We start from the raw sequence: 23,563 nt of genomic DNA, 5'->3' as shown, positions 1-23,563 counted from the left end.
CATAAACCAAACTACCCAGTAATCCCCTCCATGACTGGGGGTCAGCCTGATGAACCAAACTACCCAATAATCCCCTCCATGAAGACTGGGGGTCAGCCTGATGAACCACACTACCCAATAATCCCCTCCATGAAGACTGGGGTCAGCCTGATGAACCAAACTACCCAATAATCCCCTCCATGAAGACTGGGGGTCAGCCTGATGAACCAAACTACCCAATAATCCCCTCCATGACTGGGGGTCAGCCTGATGAACCAAACTACCCAATAATCCCCTCCATGAAGACTGGGGGTCAGCCTCATAAACCAAACTACCCAATAATCCCCTCCATGAAGACTGGGGGTCAGCCTCATAAACCAAACTACCCAATAATCCCCTCCATGAAGACTGGGGGTCAGCCTCATAAACCAAACTACCCAATAATCCCCTCCATGAAGACTGGGGTCAGCCTGATGAACCAAACTACCCAGTAATCCCCTCCATGAAGACTGGGGGTCAGCCTCATAAACCAAACTACCCAATAATCCCCTCCATGAAGACTGGGGTCAGCCTCATGAACCAAACTACCCAGTAATCCCCTCCATGAAGACTGGGGGTCAGCCTCATAAACCAAACTACCCAATAATCCCCTCCATGAAGACTGGGGGTCAGCCTGATGAACCAAACTACCCAATAATCCCCTCCATGAAGACTGGGGGTCAGCCTGATGAACCAAACTACCCAATAATCCCCTCCATGAAGACTGGGGGTCAGCCTGATGAACCAAACTACCCAATAATCCCCTCCATGACTGGGGGTCAGCCTGATGAACCAAACTACCCAATAATCCCCTCCATGAAGACTGGGGGTCAGCCTGATGAACCAAACTACCCAATAATCCCCTCCATGAAGACTGGGGGTCAGCCTGATGAACCAAACTACCCAATAATCCCCTCCATGAAGACTGGGGGTCAGCCTGATGAACCAAACTACCCAATAATCCCCTCCATGAAGACTGGGGGTCAGCCTGATGAACCAAACTACCCAATAATCCCTCCATGAAGACTGGGGGTCAGCCTGATGAACCAAACTACCCAATAATCTCCTCCATGAAGACTGGGGTCAGCCTGATGAACCAAACTACCCAATAATCCCCTCCATGAAGACTGGGGGTCAGCCTGATGAACCAAACTACCCAATAATCCCCTCCATGAAGACTGGGGGTCAGCCTCATGAACCAAACTACCCAATAATCCCCTCCATGAAGACTGGGGTCAGCCTGATGAACCAAACTACCCAATAATCCCCTCCATGAAGACTGGGGGTCAGCCTGATGAACCAAACTACCCAGTAATCCCCTCCATGAAGACTGGGGTCAGCCAGATGAACCAAACTACCCAATAATCCCCTCCATGAAGACTGGGGGTCAGCCTGATGAACCAAACTACCCAATAATCCCCTCCATGAAGACTGGGGGTCAGCCTGATGAACCAAACTACTCAGTAATCTCCTCCATGAAGACTGGGGGTCAGCCTGATGAACCAAACTACCCAATAATCCCCTCCATGAAGACTGGGGGTCAGCCTGATGAACCAAACTACCCAATAATCCCCTCCATGAAGACTGGGGGTCAGCCTGATGAACCAAACTACCCAATAATCCCTCCATGAAGACTGGGGGTCAGCCTGATGAACCAAACTACCCAATAATCCCCTCCATGAAGACTGGGGTCAGCCTGATGAACCAAACTACCCAATAATCCCCTCCATGAAGACTGGGGGTCAGCCTGATGAACCAAACTACTCAATAATCTCCTCCATGAAGACTGGGGGTCAGCCTGATGAACCAAACTACCCAATAATCCCCTCCATGAAGACTGGGGGTCAGCCTGATGAACCAAACTACCCAATAATCCCCTCCATGACTGGGGGTCAGCCAGATGAACCAAACTACCCAATAATCCCCTCCATGAAGACTGGGGGTCAGCCTGATGAACCAAACTACCCAATAATCCCCTCCATGACTGGGGGTCAGCCTCATGAACCAAACTACCCAATAATCCCCTCCATGACTGGGGGTCAGCCTGATGAACCAAACTACCCAATAATCCCCTCCATGACTGGGGGTCAGCCTGATGAACCAAACTACCCAATAATCCCCTCCATGAAGACTGGGGGTCAGCCTGATGAACCAAACTACCCAATAATCCCCTCCATGAACTGGGGGTCAGCCTGATGAACCAAACTACCCAATAATCCCCTCCATGAAGACTGGGGGTCAGCCTGATGAACCAAACTACCCAATAATCCCCTCCATGAAGACTGGGGGTCAGCCTCATAAACCAAACTACCCAATAATCCCCTCCATGACTGGGGGTCAGCCTCATGAACCAAACTACCCAATAATCCCCTCCATGACTGGGGGTCAGCCTCATAAACCAAACTACCCAATAATCCCCTCCATGACTGGGGGTCAGCCTGATGAACCAAACTACCCAATAATCCCCTCCATGAAGACTGGGGGTCAGCCTGATGAACCAAACTACCCAATAATCCCCCTCCATGAAGACTGGGGGTCAGCCTGATGAACCAAACTACCCAATAATCCCCCTCCATGAAGACTGGGGGGTCAGCCTGATGAACCAAACTACCCAATAATCCCTCCATGAAGACTGGGGGTCAGCCTCATAAACCAAACTACCCAATAATCCCCTCCATGACTGGGGGTCAGCCTGATGAACCAAACTACCCAATAATCCCCTCCATGAAGACTGGGGGTCAGCCTGATGAACCAAACTACCCAATAATCCCCTCCATGAAGACTGGGGGTCAGCCTGATGAACCAAACTACCCAATAATCCCCTCCATGAAGACTGGGGTCAGCCTGATGAACCAAACTACCCAATAATCCCCTCCATGAAGACTGGGGTTCAGCCTGATGAACCAAACTACCCAATAATCCCCTCCATGACTGGGGGTCAGCCAGATGAACCAAACTACCCAATAATCCCCTCCATGTAGCCTAACTCTCACAGACACATGCACACACACACATAATCAACCATGTTTTTTCCTGTTTACTACGTATAATATGTACAATTAGAATTAATAAGATTTGTTTAACTGATTGAACCAACTTTTTGTTTTGTTCTTCTATTTGTGGTTTTCATATTAGCCCTTTTGGGTTTCCAACCTCACCTGCATACCATTTTACCCGTTTTTTTAAAAATCTGTACTGTTTTGTCTTTTCTTTGGTGCGAATAAATACAACCTGAAAAGCTTTTTTATTTTTGTGCTTATGTATATATTTGTTTTGTGGTGTGGTTTTTGTATAAGCCCTTGGCTTTCCAACCACACCTGCACATAGTTTTTTCAATTGTTTTTTTAAATCTGTATTGTTGTCTACCACTTGTCGTCTTTGGTGCAAATAAATAAACTAAATAAATAAAAATAAAACTACTCTTCCTGGGGTCCACACACGCTGAAGATTGCGTGCCTCTAGCCAAAATCATGTAAAAGTTATGCCCAATATTACCGGAGCTATGTTGTTTTTTTCTGCCGCGGATTCGTGCTCATGTCATGAGCCATTTGAAACTACTTGGGAGCTGCTATTTTTTGGTTTGTTAACTAACAACATTGTTTAGCTAGCTAGTCATGTTACCTAGCTAGCTAGCAACCTGATAACTTGACCACTGACTAGGCTATGCACAAATTCGGATGACACAGGTAGAACTGAAAAGGAATAGGCTACTCAAAGAGATGCATCAAAGGTAGGCTGCATATGCTAGAGTGGGATGTGTGTGTGCGTGTGCGTGTGCGTGTGCGTGTGCGTGTGCGTGTGTGTGTGTGTGTGTGTGTGTGTGTGTGTGTGAGATCGGGAGTAAGTGAGAAAGAGAGGGTGTGGGAGGGAGGGAGAGTGTGTAGGCCTATGTGTGTAAAGTTATCTGAACAGTACAGATGTAACCGATGATTAGTGTTTTCATAATATCGTTGGACAAGCAGTACAGATGTAACCGATGATTACAGTGTTTTCATAATATCGTTGGACAAGTGTAGCCCTTTCCTGCAGTCAAATGGCTAGTGGCTTCATGGGTGGAATGTTATTAATATTTTTCATAATTTCCAAATTAATAAACAAATTTTTTTTTAAACATCCGAAAATCCGGTGTTTCTATGTCAAACTGTTTTGTTATATTTAAGTCTTCTGTGATGTATATAAAGTGTAATATTGGAATACAAACTCAAAATTGAAAACATTTCAACTTTATATCTGACATGGTACAGGTCTCATTTTTTAAAGCCCATAACTATATGTGTATACTTTGGTCTCAAAGTATATTTGTTTAAGACTACCAACAATCACTCTGGGTGACCCTGATTTAGCCCACTGCAGTAAAAGGTTAAAAGATATTTGTATCCATAGAGATGGTTATTTTTTCATATATTCACACTAATTTAGAATGCCTGAAGCTTTAACAGTATGAGAGAGAGAGAGAGAGAGAGAGGTGTTAAACTTCAAGAACATTGATAAGAGGGAGTAGGCCTACTGAAACATATGGAGCATTAATAGCTAGCTGTATGTTACAGTGACTTTTGTGTTGTTTATGGTGACATTTTTGGGTAAAATTTGAGAAAATGTGATAATTTTAATTTAATCACTCTAAATTATTTTAATTGTTTGAGAGCCCTAGTCACTATACATTTCTTCTTATGTAATCATATAAAGCATGCATGTTCAAGATAGCATGCATAGGTTGTCACAGGTCTGTGAAGTTCTTCACAATTGCTGTAATAATCTGTGCAGAATCTTGAACGCCATTGATCACTGGCACCATGTACTTTTAATGCAATCTCAACTGCAATCCAGGTCATTTGGTTCTGTTATTATATGAAGCACAGTGATAACACATGAATCTGTTCTATAAATAAACAAAATATCTGACATTTTATTCCCATTTGAACTTTGCTGTGCTTTTAGATGGTTGAAAGTACAGTGATAACACATTGGAAATTCAACTAATTTTTGGCTGTCTTTTTGAGTGGGTGAATATAGGTTGTAATCTCATTGATCAATGTCTCAACCAAATATTACCCAATTATCCATGTTGAAATGACACTGTGTGCCCAGTGGGAAGTTCCCTTTAATATAGACCACATGGAGATTTATTTCATTTATTATTTTACATTTTTAATATGAATAAAGACTTGCTAAAGTGCCAAAATTCAGCATTTTGACATGTCCCTCCGTGCCCCCTCTGTGACTTCTTGGAAGATTTTAACATACTTAACCCCAAAATGTATCTAAGTTTTCACCATCATTGTAATGCCATAGTTATTGTGTTGCTTTGACAGTCATTTCTGAAGACTATTACTAATTTCATGTGATTAGTGATTCATTTACGTCTGTCCCCCATTTTAAGGTCAAACCTGTTACGTGAACTGAACTCTTTTTAATATGGTGAAACTATTCCTTTTTAAATAATTGTTTTCAAAATAAACATTTAACATCTAATAGTCAAATCCTAGCGTGAAAGCAGGTGAGCTGGCAATTTTCTGTTTTTTTTTTGTGGTGGAAAACTGAGTCGATCGAGCATAATAAGCCAAACCTGTTACCCATAGATAGACAAGCTAGATTTCTCTTTATTTTTTTCAATGTTAACTTTTTTTGTGAAGCTTGCATTCGATTGCCTCTCCCTGTTGCACACAAGCTTCCATTCCCCTGTCACAACGAGATTCATGTCTGATTTAAGATGAAATCGTCAAACCTGTTACGGTCAACCCTGTTACTTTATTTGGCACTTCATAGTCACTTACTATTGCCATTTTATTTTGTATCTCTTGAGATGAGAAAACTTAAGTTGATCATGTGCATGGGGCGGCGCACAATTGGCTCAGCGTCGTCCAGGGTAGGGGAGGGAATGACCGGCAGGGATGTAGCTCAGTTGGTATAGCATGGCGTTTGCAACGCCAGGGTTGTGGGTTCGATTCCCATGGGGGGCCAGTATAAAAATAATAATAATAATGTATGCACTAACTGTAAGTCGCTCTGGATAAGAGCGTCTGCTAAATGACTAAAATGTAAATGTAAATGTAATGACATATTACAGAACATTAATAGACAAGAACAGCTCAATGACAGAACTACATACATTTTAAAATGGCACACATAGCCTACATATCAATACATACACACAATCTATCTAGGTCAATTAGGGGAGAGGCGTTGTGCTGTGAGGTGTTGCTTTATCTGTTTTTTTAAACCAGGTTTGCTGTTAATTTGAGCAATATGAGATGGAAGGGAGTTCCATGCAATAATGGCTCTATATAATACTGTATGCTTTCTTGAATTTGTTCTGGATTTGGGGTCTATGAAAAGACCCCTGATGGCATGTCTGGTGGGGTACGTGTGTGTGTCAGAGCTGTGTGTAAGTTGACTATGCAAACAATTGGAATTTTCAACACATTTATGTTTCTTATAAAAACAAGAAGTGACGCAGTCAGTCTCTCCTCAACTCTTAGCCAAGAGAGACTAGCATGCATAGTATTTATATCAGCCCTCTGATTAGCTTGGTACTGTTAGATTTAATCTCAACACTGTCCCATATTATACATGATCTCTCTTCTTAGACTAATACTAGGGCTTGGTACTGATGGATCCCATGTTATACATGATCTGTTTGTTATGAGGAGTAGTATTTGCCCTGGTGTCTGTTAATAATGAATGATAGCCTTGGTTATATAAAGTTGAGTCTAACGTCACATGGGTTCAGAGCAGTGGGTTTCATCAGTCACTGATTGGGGGATCAACCAAGTTAGAGTTCAGTTCACAATCTCACAGGATATCTTCAGTTCGGAGATTGAACACAGTTCTGTAGACTACACTCGGAGGTTCCCTACTATGAACACAGTTCTGTAGACTACACTCGGAGGTTCCCTACTATGAACACAGATCTGTAGACTACACTCAGAGGTTCCCTGCTATGAACACAGATCTGTAGACTACACTCGGAGGTTCCCTGCTATGAACACAGTTCTGTAGACTACACTCAGAGGTTCCCTGCTATGAACACAGATCTGTAGACTACACCCGGAGGTTCCCTGCTATGAACACAGTTCTGTAGACTACACCCGGAGGTTCCCTGTTATGAACACAGTTCTGTAGACTAAGAGGGTATGAAATGGTATTGATGGCCAGCATGCAGAAGGTTTATTACAGTACAACAAAGAGCTCACAAAGATGTTTTCAATCTGTCTGAAATGGTCTCACAGTGACAACAAGCCTGAGGGAAACAGAAGGGAGGACTTGTATCAGAGTTCTTCTTTTACCACAGAGTCACACTGTTTACTAGATAACACAGACATCTGGACCCCTGGGTTTACACACACACACACACACACACACACACACACACACACACACACACACACACACACACACACACACACACACACACACACACACACACACACAGATCCTGACTCTCTCTCTCTCTCTCCCCCTCTCGTCCCCTCCCTCCCCCTCCCCTCCCCCCTCCATCCCTCCCTCCCTCCCTCCCTCCCTCACCCCCTCTCCCCCCTCCCTCCCTCCCTCCCTCCCTCCCTCCCTCCCTCCCTCCCCCTCTCTCTCTCTCTCCCCTCCCTCCCCCTCTCTTCCTCCCTCCCTCCCTCCCTCCCTCCCTCCCTCCCTCCCTCCCTCCCTTCCCCCTCTCTCTCTCTCTCCCCCTCTCGTCCCCCCTCCCTCCCCCTTTCTTCCTCTCTCACCCCCCTCTCTCCCCCTCCCCCTCTCTTCCTCTCTCTCTCTCTCTCTCTAACAGACATGGTGGATACCCAGCTCCTCGCATGGCCGATGGGCTTCAGTCTGACCCCTGTAAACCTGGAGGAGCTTGATGACAGTTCTCACTCTCTGGATATGAAACCATTCACCACCCTGGACTACACTAGCCTGGACTACGAACACGGACCCACCAGCTCCAGACCCAGACCCACCCAGGCCCACCACTACCAAGCCAGCCCCAGCCCCAGACCCAGACCCAGACCCACCCAGGCCCACCACTACCAAGCCAGCTACAGCCCCAGTCACCTCAGCCCTAGACCTGGCCAGGGTTACCAGCCCTGCCCCAGCCCTGGCTCCAGCCCTGACCTGGGCCACCACCTCACATACATGGACTACATGTACAACCACAGCCAGGTTCAAGAGGGACACGGTGAGACCTGTGTGTGGGTTAGGGTTAGCCTAACCCTAACCCTAACCCTAACCCTAAATATAACAAACACAACAACATCTATTCTATATGAATGTGCATGTTGTGTGACCCTGCTCTGTCTGTGTGTCAGTGTGTCTGTCTGTTCTGTCCCCCAGGTTGTATAAAGCTCTGTGTCTGTTCTGTCCCTCAGGCTGTATAAAGCTCTGTGTCTGTTCTGTCCCTCAGGCTGTATAAAGCTCTGTGTCTGTTCTGTCCCCCAGGTTGTATAAAGCTCTGTGTCTGTTCTGTCCCCCAGGCTGTATAAAGCTCTGTGTCTGTTCTGTCCCCCAGGTTGTATAAAGCTGGAGCCAGAGTCTCCTTCCCAGTACTCAGACAGCAGTCCTCTCTACTCCAAGCTACAGGACGACGCCACAGCTTCCCTACTCAACATAGAGTGTAGAGTCTGTGGAGATAAAGCTTCTGGCTTCCACTACGGAGTCCATGCCTGTGAAGGGTGTAAGGTACGACTACTGTGAGTGTGTGTGTGAGAGTGTGTGTGAGAGTGTGTGTGTGTGTGTGTGAGAGTGTGTGAGTGTGTGTGTCCCCTTATTCTCCTTTGTTAACCTGTGTGGTCTAACCCAACCTCACCTCACCTAACCTCACCTCACATAACCTCACCTAACCTAACCTCACCTAACCTAACCTCACCTCACCTCACCTAACCTCACCTAACGTCACCTAACCTCACCTAACCTCACCTAAATTCACCTAAGCTAACCTCACCTCACCTAACCTAACCTAACCTCACCTCACCTCACCTCACCTCACCTAACCTAAACTAACCTCACCTAACCTAACCTCACCGAACCACACCTCACACCCTAAAGTGGGTTAAATTCATGCAGACAGACAGACAGGGTCAAAGGTTGCCTGCTCTCAACCAAGTGAAACATTTCTTACACTTCATGTGTGTCTGTCTGTCACTTTAACCACAACTCATAGATGACTTCCTTCCCCCATTCTGCTCTGAGTAGCACAGCCTGCAATGGCAGAACATTCTAGACAGACTGACACAACGTCTCTGAATAAAAATAATCATACGAAGGGCGACCAGAGGTGTGAGGCATATTTCCACTGTTCATTCTCTGAAACAGATCTTATCTTCCGATAAATATTTGGTCGCTTTCAAGAAAACATAAATGTGTTTACAGTCATTCATGTATCAATACACTGTGCCAGTCAGTGTGGTTAGCAGTGTGTGTATCTACTGGAAGGCAGAATGTTAGCAGTGTGTGTAACTACTTCAAAGCAGAGTGTTAGCAGTGAGTCAGTAGTCATTGTTCTGTTGTCTTGTGATACGTTAGTACTAGGATCAGGATAGAAGCCAGGAGCTGCTGGGGTCAGCCAACCAGGGTCAGACGTTTAAAACATTATTTATTGAGGTGGAGCCTCAGTCTCTCCCCAGTTTCCTCTTTCTATGTTGGGTCCTTGAAAATCACTATATAAATACCAGGTATTATAATTATAATTATACTTTTATTATTGGTTAGGGAGTCAATATACAGGCTAGATACAGGGTTAGGGTTAGGGAGTCAATATACAGGCTAGATACAGGGTTAGGGTTAGGGAGTCAATATACAGGCTAGATTTAGGGTTAGGGAGTCAATATACAGGCTAGATACAGGGGGTACCGGTACAGAGTCAATATACAGGCTATATACAGGCTATATACAGGGGGTACCAGTACAGAGTCAATATACAGACTATATACAGGGGTACCGGTACAGAGTCAATATACAGGCTATATACAGGGGGTACCGGTACAGAGTCAATATACAGGCTATATACAGGCTATATACAGGGGGTACCAGTACAGAGTCAATATACAGGCTATATACAGGCTATATACAGGGGGTACCGGTACAGAGTCAATATACAGGCTATATACAGGGGGTACCAGTACAGAGTCAATATACAGGCTATATACAGGCTATATACAGGGGTACCGGTACAGAGTCAATATACAGGCTATATACAGGCTATATACAGGGGGTACCAGTACAGAGTCAATATAAGTATGCTATATACAGGCTATATACAGGGGGTACCAGTACAGAGTCAATATACAGGCTATATACAGGCTATATACAGGGGGTACCGGTACAGAGTCAATATACAGGCTATATACAGGGGGTACCAGTACAGAGTCAATATACAGGCTATATACAGCTATATACAGGGGTACCGGTACAGAGTCAATATACAGGCTATATACAGGCTATATACAGGGGGTACCAGTACAGAGTCAATATACAGGCTATATACAGGCTATATACAGGGGGTACCAGTACAGAGTCAATATACAGACTATATACAGGGGTACCGGTACAGAGTCAATATACAGGCTATATACAGCTATATACAGGGGTACCCTGTATATGATTAGTAAAGGGAAGGTAGCGGCAGGTAGCTTAGTGGTTAAGAGCGTTGTGCCAGTAACCGAAAGGTCGCTGGTTCTAATCCCCGAGCCGACTAGGTGAAAAATCTGCCGATGTGCCCTTGAGCAAGGCACTTAACCCTAATTGCTCCTGTAAGTCGCTCTGGATAAGAGCGTCTGCTAAATGACTAAAATGTAAATGTAAATGTAAATGTACCGGTACAGAGTCAATATACAGGCTATATACAGGGGGTACCAGTACAGAGTCAATATACAGGCTATATACAGGGGGTACCGGTACAGAGTCAATATACAGGCTATATACAGGGGTACCGGTACAGAGTCAATATACAGGCTATATACAGCTATATACAGGGGGTACCGGTACAGAGTCAATATACAGGCTATATACAGGGGGTACCAGTACAGAGTCAATATACAGGCTATATACAGCTATATCGGTACCGGTACAGAGTCAATATACAGGCTATATACAGGGGTACCGGTACAGAGTCAATATACAGGCTATATACAGCTATATACAGGGGGTACCAGTACAGAGTCAATATACAGGCTATATACAGCTATATACAGGGGTACCAGTACAGAGTCAATATACAGGCTATATACAGCTATATACAGGGGGTACGTCAGAGTCATATATTCAGCTATATACAGGGTACCGGTACAGAGTCAATATACAGGCTATATACAGCTATATACAGGGGGTACCGGTACAGAGTCAATTTGGCTTTCAGTTACAGCGACGAGTCAATTCGGCTATATAACCAGTACCGGTACAGAGTCAATATACAGGCTATATACAGGCTATATACAGGGGGTACCAGTACAGAGTCAATATACAGGCTATATACAGCTATATACAGGGGGGTACCGGTACAGAGTCAATGTGCGGGGGCACCGGTTAGTCGAGGTAATTAAGGTAATATGTACATGTACTGTAGGTAAAGTTAAAGTGACTATGCATTGATAATAAACAGAGAGTAGCAGCAGTGTAAAAGATGGGGTGGGGGGACAATGCAAATAGTACAGGTAGCCCTTTGATTAGCTGTTCAGGAGGCTTATGGCTTCGGGGTAGAAGCTGTTAAGAAGCCTTTTGGACCTAGACTTGGTGCTCCGGTACCGCTTGCTGTGCGGTAGCAGAGAGAACAGTCTATGACTTGGGTGGCTGGATTCTTTGACAATTTTTAGGGCTTCCTCTGACACCGCCTGGTATAGAGGTCCTGGATGGCAGGAAGCTTGGCCCCAGTGATGTACTGGGCCATACGCCCTACCCTCTGTAGTGACTTGCGGTCAGAGGCCAAGCAGTTGCCATACCAGGCGGTGATGCAACCAGTCAGGATGCTCTCGATGGTGCAGCTGTATAACTTTTTGAGGATCTGAGGACCCATGCCAAATCTTTTCAGTCTCCTGAGGGGGAATAGGCATTTGTTGTGCCCTCTTCATGACTGTCTTGGTGTGTTTGGACCATGATAGTTTGTTGCTGATGTGGACACCAAGGAACTTGAAGCTCTCAACCTGCTCCACTACAGCCCCGTCGATGAGAATTGGGGCGTGCTCAGTCCTCTTTTTCCTGTATTCCACAATCAAGGAGCTGATCGTGGACTTCAGAGGGAGCATGCCCCTATCCACATCGACGGGACCGCAGTGGAGAAGGTGAAGTGCTTCAAGTTCCTTGGCGTACACATTACTGACAATCTGAAATGGTCCACCGACACAGACAGTGTGGTGAAGAAGGCTCAACAGCGCCTCTTCAACCTCAGGAGGCTGAATAAATTCAGTTTGGCCCCTAAGAACCTCACAAACCTTTACAGATGCACAATTCAGAGCATCCTGTCAGGCTGTATCACCGCCTGGTACAGCAACTGCACCGCCCGCAACCGCAGGGCTCTCCAGAGGGTGGTGCGGTCTGCCCAACACATCACCGGGGGCACACTGTCTGCCCTCCAGGACACCTACAGCACCCGATGTCACAGGAAGGCCAAAAAGTTCATCAAGGACATCAACCACCCGAGCCACGGCCTGTTCACCCCGTTATCTTCCAGAAGGCGAGGTCAGTACAGGTGCATCAAAGCTGGGACCGAGAGACTGAAAAACAGCTTCTATCTCAAGGCCATCAGACTGTTAAATAGCCATCACTAGCTGGCGACCACACGGTTACTCAACCCTGCACCTTAGAGGCTGCTACCCTATGTACATAGACATGGAATCACTGGTTACTTTAATAATGGAACACTGGTACCTTTAATAATGTTTACATACTGCTTTACTCATTTCATATGTACAGTGAGGGAAAAAAGTATTTGATCCCCGGCTGATTTTGTACGTTTGCCCACTGACAAAGAAATGATCAGTCTATAATTTTAATGGTAGGTTTATTTGAACAGTGAGAGAGAGAATAACAACAACAAAATCCAGAAAAACGCATGTCAAAAATGTTATAAATTGATTTGCATTTTAATGAGGGAAATAAGTATTTGACCCCCTCTCAATCAGAAAGATTTCTGGCTCCCAGGTGTCTTTTATACAGGAACGAGCTGAGATTAGGAGCACACTCTTAAAGGGAGTGCTCCTAATCTCAGTTTTTTACCTGTATAAAAGACACCTGTCCACAGAAGCAATCAATCAATCAGATTCCAAACTCTCCACCATGGCCAAGACCAAAGAGCTCTCCAAGGATGTCAAGGACAAGATTGTAAACCTACACAAGGCTGGAATGGGCTACAAAACCATCGTCAAGCAGCTTGGTGAGAAGGTGACAACAGTTGGTGCGATTATTCCCAAATGGAAGAAACACAAAAGAACTGTCAATCTCCCTCGGCCTGGGGCTCCATGCAAGATCTCACCTCGTGGAGTTGCAATGATCTTGAGAACGGTGTGGAATCAGCCCAGAACTACACAGGAGGATCTTGTCAATGATCTCAAGGCAGCTGGGACCATAGTCACCAAGAAAACAATTGGTAACACACTACGCAGTGAAGGACTGAAATCCTGCAGCGCCCGCAAGGTCCCCCTGCTCAAGAAAGCACATATACAGGCCCGTCGGAAGTTTGCCAATGAACATCTGAATGATTCAGAGGAGAACTGGGTGAAAGTGTTGTGGTCAGATGAGACCAAAATGGAGCTCTTTGGCATCACCTCAACTCGCCGTGTTTGGAGGAGGAGGAATGCTGCCTATGACCCCGAGAACACCATCCCCACCGTCAAACATGAAGGTGGAACCATTATGCTTTGGGGGTGTTTTTCTGCTAAGGGGACAGGACAACTTCACCGCATCAAAGGGACGATGGACGGGGCCATGTACCGTCAAATCTTGGGTGAGAACCTCCTTCCCTCAGCCAGGGCATTGAAAATGGGTCGTGGATGGGTATTCCAGCATGACAATGACCCAAAACACACAGCCAAGGCAACAAAGGAGTGGCTCAAGAAGAAGCACATTAAGGTCATGGAGTGGCCTAGCCAGTCTTCAGACCTTAATCCCATAGAAAATCTGTGGAAGGAGCTGATGGTTTGAGTTGCCAAACGTCAGTCTCGAAACCTTAATGACTTGGAGAAGATCTGCAAAGAGGAGTGGGACAAAATTCCTCCTGAGATGTGTGCAAACCTTGTGGCCAACTACAAGAAACGTCTGACCTCTGTGATTGCCAACAAGGGTTTTGCCACCAAGTACTAAGTCATGTTTTGCAGAGGGGTCAAATACTTATTTCCCTCATTAAAATGCTTCACAGCACCGCCGGTTCAACACATCATCGACAGCAACAACGCCAAATGAAATAGTAAATGGAACAGAGTCAAGAATGCAATTGAATATAAGAAAGCGTTAAGAAGAAACTTCACTGACAGAAAAATCAATAATAAAAATAAGAGAGAGTATGCGCCGCGCCAAATTATATGAGAGTAACGTAGAACAAACTGCACATAATAATGAAGCAACACAACATTTATTTCCTCATTAAAATGCAAATCAATTTATAACATTTTTGACATGTGTTTTTCTGGATTTTTTTGTTGTTGTTATTCTGTCTCTCACTGTTCAAATAAACCTACCATTAAAATTATAGACTGATCATGTCTTTGTCAGTGGGCAAACGTGCAAAATCAGCAGAGGATCAAATACTTTTTTCCCTCACTGTATATAATGTTTCTATTCTACTGTATTTAGTCAATGGCACTCCAACATTGCTCATCCTAATATTTCTATATTTCTTAATTGCATTATTTTACTTTTATATTTGTGTGTATTTGTATTTATATTTGTATTTATTAAGGATCCCCATTCCCACTCTTCCTGGGGTCCTGCAACATTAAGGCAGTTATATACAATTTAAAACTATATATTTCATAACACTTTACCCAATCCATTTAGTGTGTTCCCTCAGGCCACTACTCCACTATCACATGTTTACAATACAACATCCATGTTTACGTGTGTGTAGAGTGAATGTCTATATGTATGTGTGTATGTACCTGTGTGTGTGTCTCTTCACAGTCCCCGCTGTTCCACAAGGTGTATTTTTACCTGTTTTTTAAATCTGATTTAACTGCTTGCATCAGTTACCTGATGTGGACCTGCCTTGTTAATAGTGTTGTTAAGAAGGCAGAGCAGCGCTTAATTATGGACATACTTCTCCCCATCTTAGCTACTGTTGTATCAATATGTTTTGACCATGACAGTCTACAATCCAGGGTTACTCCAAGCAGTTTAGTCACCTCAACTTGCTCAATTTCCACATTATTCATTACGAGATGTAGTTGAGGTTCATGGTTTATTGAATGATTTGACCCAAATACAATGCTTTTAGTTTTGGAAATATTCAGAACTAACTTATTCCTTGCCACCCATTCCGAAACTAACTGCAACTCTTTGTTAAGTGTTGCAGTTATTTCAGTTGCTGTATTAGCTGATGTGTATAGTGTTGAGTCATCTGCATACATAGAGACACTGGCTTTACTCAAAGCCAGTGGCATATTGTTAGTAAAGATGGAAAAAAGCAAGGGGCCTAGACAGCTGCCCTGGGGAATTCCTGATTCTACCTGGATTATGTTTGAGAGGCTTCCATTAAAGAACACCCTCTGTGTTCTGTTAGACAAGTAACTCTTTATCCACATTATAGCAGGGGGTGTAAAGCCATAACACATAAGTTTTTCCAGCAACAGACTATGATCGATAATGTCAAAAGCCACACGGAAGTCTAACAAAACAGCCCCCACAATCTTTTTATCATCAATTTCTCTCAGCCAATCATCAGTCATTTGTGTAAGTGCTGTGCTTGTTGAATATCCTTTTCTATAAGCATGTTGTCAATTTGTTTACAGTAAAATAGCATTGTATCTGGTCAAACACATTTTTTTTCAATAGTTGACTAAGGGTTGGTAACAGGCTAATTGGTCAGCTGTTTGAGCCAGTAAAGGGGGCTTTACTATTCTTAGGTAGCGGAATGACTTTTGCTTCCCTCCAAGCCTGGGGGCACACACTTTCTAGTAGGCTTAAATTGAAAATATGGCAAATAGGAGTGGCAATATCGTCCGCTATTATCCTCAGCAATTTTCCATCCAAGTTGTCAGACAACAATAATTTGTTCACCTCTTCCACACTCACTTTACGGAATTCAAAATTACAACGCTTGTCTTTCATAATTTGGTCAGATATACTTGGATGTGTAGTGTCAGCAATTGTTGCTGGCATGTCACACCTAAATTTGCTAATGATTTCTCAATTTACAGTACGTTTGTCAATCGGTTGTGCAGTCAGACCTATTTGCCATTCCTTTTGCCTCATCCCTCTCAACCATACAATTTCTCACTTCCTCATCAATCCACGGGGATTTAACAGTTTTTACAGTCAATTTCTTAATTGGTGCATGCTTATTAGTAACTGGAATAAGCAATTTCATAAATGTGTCAAGTGCAGTGTATGTTTGTGTCAGAAGCGACGTGTATGTGGTGAGTGAAGTCAAGCGCAGGACACAGAGATACTAGCAGACGTACTTTACTAATAGAGATACTAGCAGACGTACTTTACTAATAGAGATACTAGCAGACGTACTTTACTAATAGAGATACTAGCAGACGTACTTTACTAATAGAGATACTAGCAGACGTACTTTACTAATAGAGATACTAGCAGACGTACTTTACTAATAGTAAAGAACAAAACAAAACCTCTGAACCGGGAGGAAAAACACAACACACGTAACGCGATGCCAATACCGCCTAGACACAAACAATAACACACAAATACCAAACGTGAGACATGGGTAAATATAGGATCTACAATCAAACATAATAGACAACAGGTGTAACCACTCAAGACAGAACAAGACAAACACCGATCGGCAGTAGCTAGTACTCCGGGGACGATGAACGCTGAAGCCTGCCCGAGCAAGGAGGAGGAGCAGCCTCGGCAGAATCCGTGACAGTTTGCTCCTCATTACACACCACGGACCAACAAATATTCAACAACATAGGAATCACTACAAAACTTATTGTATGACCTCTTATACACAATATTAGGCCCAGCCTTTGGAGCTTTGGTTTTCCTAGATATGTATTGAATTAATTGTTAGATATTACTGCATTGTTGGAGCTAGGAACACAAGCATTTCGCTACACCCACAATAACATTTGCTAAATATGTGTATGTGACCAATACAATTTGATTTGATTTGATTTTGTGGTCCTCTGTAGCTCAATTGGTAGATCATTGCACTTGTAACGCCAGATAGTGGGTTCAATTCCCGGGACCACCCATACGTAAAAATGTATGCACACATGACTGTAAGTCGCTTTGGATAAAATTGTCTGCTAAATGGCATATTATATTATATTATTATTATTTTGATTTGGTTTTACATGGTCAAAATACTGACAGCTCTTATGTAAAAAGATCAATCACTGAATAAGACACCCATATATATTTGCATTTGCTCGACATACTGAAATAAATAAATCTTAACATATTGCTCCACTTTTCCCAAGACAAAAATAACATTTGGTGTATCATTGTACTGCAAGAAATACTTAATTCTGCAGGAGTTAATTTCATATTCGGCTATATGTGAGATGTTATAGGCATGTCAGTGTCTGCATTTCAGGTAGTATTCCATTTAACCCATCTCAAAGGTATCATTTTAGCGCTCTCATTTGCTGGCAAAGTAAACATGTTATGTGATACTGTATATTAGTATCTCACAATATTACAATATTACACAATAAACAAGTCATTCACAATAATACTCAAAGTAGGCATAGTAATAGAGACAGTCTTTCAATGTCAAATATTTAAGTAGGCATAGTAATAAACTCAGTTTATTTGTTGTGAAGATACAGGATAGTTCACACTTAAATAGTAGCCATACAGACAGTAATGGCAGTGTAGTACAATACAAGGAATACTTGTACAGTTGGTGCAGTAGAGGCAACAGTGGTGTGGCTGTAGAGATGTGCAGAGTCATCTTCAGACAGGAACATGGAGAGAATAAATAATGGAAATGTTTAGTCTGCTTCTCCCAACACCCTGCAGCACCCCTGGCTGGAGAGCAATTGTGGGGGTTAAGTGCCTTGCTCAAGGGTACAATGGCACAGTGTCGTCCTGGGCTTGAATCATTGTAGTCATTCAGTGGTCCCGTAATAGCCTATCCCTAGAGCAGTGTTTCCTGATCCTGGTCCTAGGCACCCAAAGGGGTGCACATTTTCACCTTAGCACTACATTTACATTTACATTTACGTAATTTAGCAGACGCTCTTATCCAGAGCGACTTACAAATTGGTGCATTCACCTTATAGCCAGTGGGATAACCACTTTACAATATGTTTTTTTTTCTTTCTTTTTTTTCTTTGGGGTGGGGTAAGGGGGGGTAGAATGATTGCTTTATCCTATCCCAAGTATTCCTTAAAGAGGTGGGGTTTCAAGTGTCTCCGGAAGGTGGTCAGTGACTCCGCTGTCCTGGCGTCGTGGGGGAGCTTGTTCCACCATTGGGGTGCCAGAGCAGCGAACAGCTTTGACTGGGCTGAGCGGGAACTGTGCTTCCGCAGAGGTAGGGGGGCCAGCAGGCCAGAGGTGGATGAACGTAGTGCCCTCGTTTGGGTGTAGGGACTGATCAGAGCCTGAAGGTACGGAGGTGCCGTTCCCCTCACAGCTCCGTAGGCAAGCACCATGGTCTTGTAGCAGATGCGAGCTTCAACTGGAAGCCAGTGGAGGGTGCGGAGGAGCGGGGTGACGTGAGAGAACTTGGGAAGGTTGAACACCAGACGGGCTGCGGCATTCTGGATGAGTTGTAGGGGTTTAATGGCACAGGCAGGGAGCCCAGCCAACAGCGAGTTGCAGTAATCCAGACGGGAGATGACAAGTGCCTGGATTAGGACCTGTGCCGCTTCCTGTGTAAGGCAGGGTCGTACTCTCCGAATGTTGTAGAGCATGAACCTACAGGATCGGGTCACCGCCTTGATGTTAGCGGAGAACAACAGGGTGTTGTCCAGGGTCACGCCAAGGCTCTTCGCTCTCTGGGAGGAGGACACAACAGAGTTGTCAACCGTGATGGCGAGATCATGGAACGGGCAGTCCTTCCCAGGGAGGAAGAGCAGCTCCGTCTTGCCGAGGTTCATCTTGAGGTGGTGATCCGTCATCCACACTGATATGTCTGCCAGACATGCAGAGATGCGATTCGCCACCTGGTTATCAGAAGGGGGAAAGGAGAAGATTAGTTGTGTGTCGTCTGCGTAGCAATGATAGGAGAGGCCACTACACATCTGATTACATTTTTTAAATGCTTGATACATTGATAATTTGATTCAACTGTATAGTGTTAGGAAACAAATAGAATATGCACCCCTTTGGGACCTGGATGGGGAAACAGAGGTTGGAGAGGCAGACCAGCAGTCCTGGGCTGGGCCGTCGGCCTATTTTTAGCGCAACTGCGGATGTCTAGTTAGGGGCCGTCCATTTGCCATATGACATTTCTCATCGATCATACGGCAAATGCCGTTGGTGTCCCTTATGTAGGGAATGGAACTGAACTGGCAGCTGGAAGGTTGATGGTTTAAGCCCAGGCCCGGGCAACACAAATGGGAATGGAACTGAACTGGCAGCTGGAAGACTGCTGGTCATTGATCCCATGTACTATCTGCTGCCATTGTGCCTTTGAGCAAGGCACCTAACCCCCCACAATTGCTGTCCATCCAGGGGCTCTGCCCTGCTGCTGACCCTGTCAACTTGTGTGTATTTGTTGTTGTTGAGAAAGGGAGAAGGCACATTTTTCATTCTAACCAAAGGATTATAAAGTTGTATTAAATTCCTCTTTAGAAAGAGTCATCCATGTCTTTATCCAGCATATTGTCCAACTAGAGAGGGATAGACAGCCATGACAACACTAGCTGGTTCCTCATGTAGTCCAGGAACAATATGTCTGCCATCGAGCATTATTGTCTGAAAAAAGGACAACACAGACTCTGCACAGGCATTTGTTTAAATATATCAGCACTATGTTGATGGAACACATTTCACTTTGATTATAACCCACAGACCCCAAGATGACTATGAATTGTTAGCCCAGGCAGGATATAGTGTATGAGCGCCATGCACTATCTGATGCCTAGGATAATGCCAAATCATCCTCTCAGTTACTCGTCCTCATCAATATCATTTCTTCAAAATAAGAATGTAGCCAAGTCCTCTACTTTCTGTAGTTAGTTAGCTAGCTAGGTCCATTACATGGTTAACTGGGAAAGCCTCCCCATCACCTTTCACAGGTCAGAGTGAGAATTACACAGACAAAGGGGGCAGGGATGGGGAGCTAGCTACAGCTTGTTGACGGTGCTCACTACAATCAAAACAACACAACTCGCTCCATACCACAAGAAGTGGCCAAGATTCAACAATCAATAGTTCTAGATTTTTTTTCAAAAAAGGTATATTTATAGGAAAGAGCTGATATGAGAAGGTTGGACAGATATTTCTTTACTAATGCCATTACTGGTCTTACCGTCATTACTGGTCTTGAGAAGGGGTTTTAAAGAAAGCATTCTGGCCCAAGTCAATCCCTTTGAATCTTTCTTTTAGAAATTTGCCCTGTAAATACAACATAAATATACACATTGTACCCAAACATATACACATTAAAATACAAAAATACAATAATGGGAAGCACAAATGAAACATCACAAATCCCCCAGAAAAACAGTTACATTCCTCCACAAATACTTCCCCAATCAATACATCAAGATGAAATGTATTTTGAATTTTGTTCAGCAACAATATGGTGCATTAAAACTAAAAGCAGATTTACCTAGCTCGGTGGAGTCCCTAGGAACCTCAGGAGTTAACCAATCCTGTGAACGGGTTAGACAACTCAGGTGTTTATACTTCAACAGCAAAGTTAGATAAGACAGAAGTTTATGAAGTAGGGCCTAGTAAACAGAAAGGGAGTAATGTAGAGATCTACGGGTCTTTAGTGAAGTCCAACCAACCTTTTGGTACAGGATGCAGTGATGAGTATCAAACTGTCCCCTGTAACAAAACGAAAGGCACTATGGTAGATGGCATCCAAAGGGTTATGAGTAGTAGCAGCTGCACTTTGATAAATAATAATCCATAATCAGGAACAGATCAAAAGGTTGACTGAATATTCTGCTTCCTACTGCTTAGAGCAAGGCATAGAACAACCAAGAGAAAAAAACACCAGAAGAATTGTTAAGTTGTGCCCATTTACAATTAATATTTTATCTCATGTTTCTCCCTTTCTTCTCTAATAAACCCTGTGTGTCTCTATGTCCAGGGGTTCTTCCGCCGGACCATCCGGTTGAAGCTGGTTTATGACCACTGTGACCTGCACTGTCGCATCCACAAGAAGAGCCGCAACAAGTGTCAGTACTGTCGCTTTCAGAAGTGCCTGGTGGTGGGCATGTCTCACAATGGTAAGAACCAACATTACAATCAATCAGTCAAATGTACTTATAAAGGGGCCTCCCGAGTGGCGCAGCGGTCTAAGGCACTGCATTGCAGTTCTTGAGGCGTCCCTACAGCCCCGGGTTCGATCCCAGGCTGTGTTACAGCCGGCCGTGACTGTGAGACCCATGAGGCGACGCACAATTGGCCCAGCGTCGTCCATTTTAGGGGAGGGATTGGCCGGCCGGGATTTCCTTGTCCCATCGCGCTCTAGCGACTCCTTGTGGCGGGCTGGGCGCCTGCAAGCTGACTTCAGTTGCCAGTTGTACGGTGTTTCCTCCGACACATTGGTGCGGCTGGCTTTAGGGTTAAGCGTGCAGTGTGTCAAGAAGCAGTGCGGTTTGGCAGGGTCGTGTTGCGGAGGACGCATGGCTCTCGACATTCGCCTCTCCCGAGTCCGTAGGGGAGTTGCAGTGATGGGACAAGACTGTATTTGTATTTATTAAGGATCCCCATTCCCACTCTTCCTGGGGTCCTGCAACATTAAGGCAGTTATATACAATTTAAAATATTACATGACATTATACACTGCTCAAAATAATGAAGGGAACACTAAAATAACACATCCTAGATCTGAATGAATGAAATAATCTTATTAAATACTTTTTTCTTTACATAGTTGAATGTGCTGACAACAAAATCACACAAAAATTATCAATGGAAATCAAATTTATCAACCCATGGAGGTCTGGATTTGGAGTCACCCTCAAAATTAAAGTGGAAAACCACACTACAGGCTGATCCAACTTTGATGTAATGTCCTTAAAACAAGTCAAAATGAGGCTCAGTAGTGTGTGTGGCCTCCACATGCCTGTATGACCTCCCTACAATGCCTGGGCATGCTCCTGATGAGGTGGCGGATGGTCTCCTGAGGGATCTCCTCCCAGACCTGGACTAAAGCATCCGCCAACTCCTGGACAGTCTGTGGTGCAACGTGGCGTTGGTGGATGGAGCGAGACATGATGTCCCGAATGTGCTCAATTGGATTCAGGTCTGGGGAACGGGCGGGCCAGTCCATAGCATCAATGCCTTCCTCTTGCAGGAACTACTGACACACTCCAGCCACATGAGGTCTAGCATTGTCTTGCATTAGGAGGAACCCAGGGCCAACCGCACCAGCATATGGTCTCACAAGGGGTCTGAGGATCTCATCTCGGTACCTAATGGCAGTCAGGCTACCTCTGGCGAGCACATGGAGGGCTGTGCGGCCCCCCAAAGAAATGCCACCCCACACCATGACTGACCCACCGCCAAACCGGTCATGCTGGAGGATGTTGCAGGCAGCAGAACGTTCTCCACGGCGTCTCCAGACTCTGTCACGTCTGTCACATGTGCTCAGTGTGAACCTGCTTTCATCTGTGAAGAGCAAAGGGCGCCAGTGGCGAATTTGCCAATCTTGGTGTTCTCTGGCAAATGCCAAACGTCCTGCACGATGTTGGGCTGTAAGCACAACCCCCACCTGTGGACGTCGGGCCCTCATACCACCCTCATGGAGTCTGTTTCCGACCGTTAGCAGACACATGCACATTTGTGGCCTGCTGGAGGTCATTTTGCAGGGCTCTGGCAGTGCTCCTCCTGCTCCTCCTTGCACAAAGACGGAGGTAGCAGTCCTGCTGCTGGGTTGTTGCCCTCCTATGGCCTCCTCCACATCTCCTGATGTACTGGCCTGTCTCCTGGTAGCACCTCCATGCTCTGGACACTACGCTGACAGACACAGCAAACCTTCTTGCCACAGCTCGCATTGATGTGCCATCCTGGATGAGCTGCACTACCTGAGCCACTTGTGTGGGTTCTAGACTCCGTCTCATGCTACTACTAGAGTGAAAGCACCGCCAGCATTCAAAAGTGACCAAAACATCAGCCAGGAAGCATAGGAACTGAGAAGTGGTCTGTGGTCACCACCTGCAAAACCAGTCCTTTATTGGGGGTGTCTTGCTAATTGCCTATAATTTCCACTTGTTGTCTATTCCATTTGCACAACAGCATGTGACATTTATTGTCA

General features: G+C 44.7%; 1 protein-coding gene across 1 annotated transcript in view; it reads left to right on the top strand.

Moving 5' to 3' along the window:
• Positions 1-23,563, top strand: part of LOC121560752 (peroxisome proliferator-activated receptor gamma-like) — a 205,102-nt gene that overhangs the window by 60,144 nt on the left and 121,395 nt on the right. Inside the window, exons 2-4 of the mRNA XM_045216668.1 lie at positions 7,793-8,182; positions 8,513-8,682; positions 21,392-21,530. Of these exons, the coding sequence (XP_045072603.1) occupies positions 7,795-8,182; positions 8,513-8,682; positions 21,392-21,530 (697 nt within the window). The 5' untranslated portion in view covers positions 7,793-7,794. The remainder of the gene's footprint in view (positions 1-7,792; positions 8,183-8,512; positions 8,683-21,391; positions 21,531-23,563) is intronic.

Source organism: Coregonus clupeaformis, unplaced genomic scaffold (genome assembly GCF_020615455.1).
Source record: "Coregonus clupeaformis isolate EN_2021a unplaced genomic scaffold, ASM2061545v1 scaf0769, whole genome shotgun sequence".
Classification (NCBI taxonomy): domain Eukaryota; kingdom Metazoa; phylum Chordata; class Actinopteri; order Salmoniformes; family Salmonidae; genus Coregonus; species Coregonus clupeaformis.
This window is presented reverse-complemented; position numbering and strand designations above follow the sequence as displayed.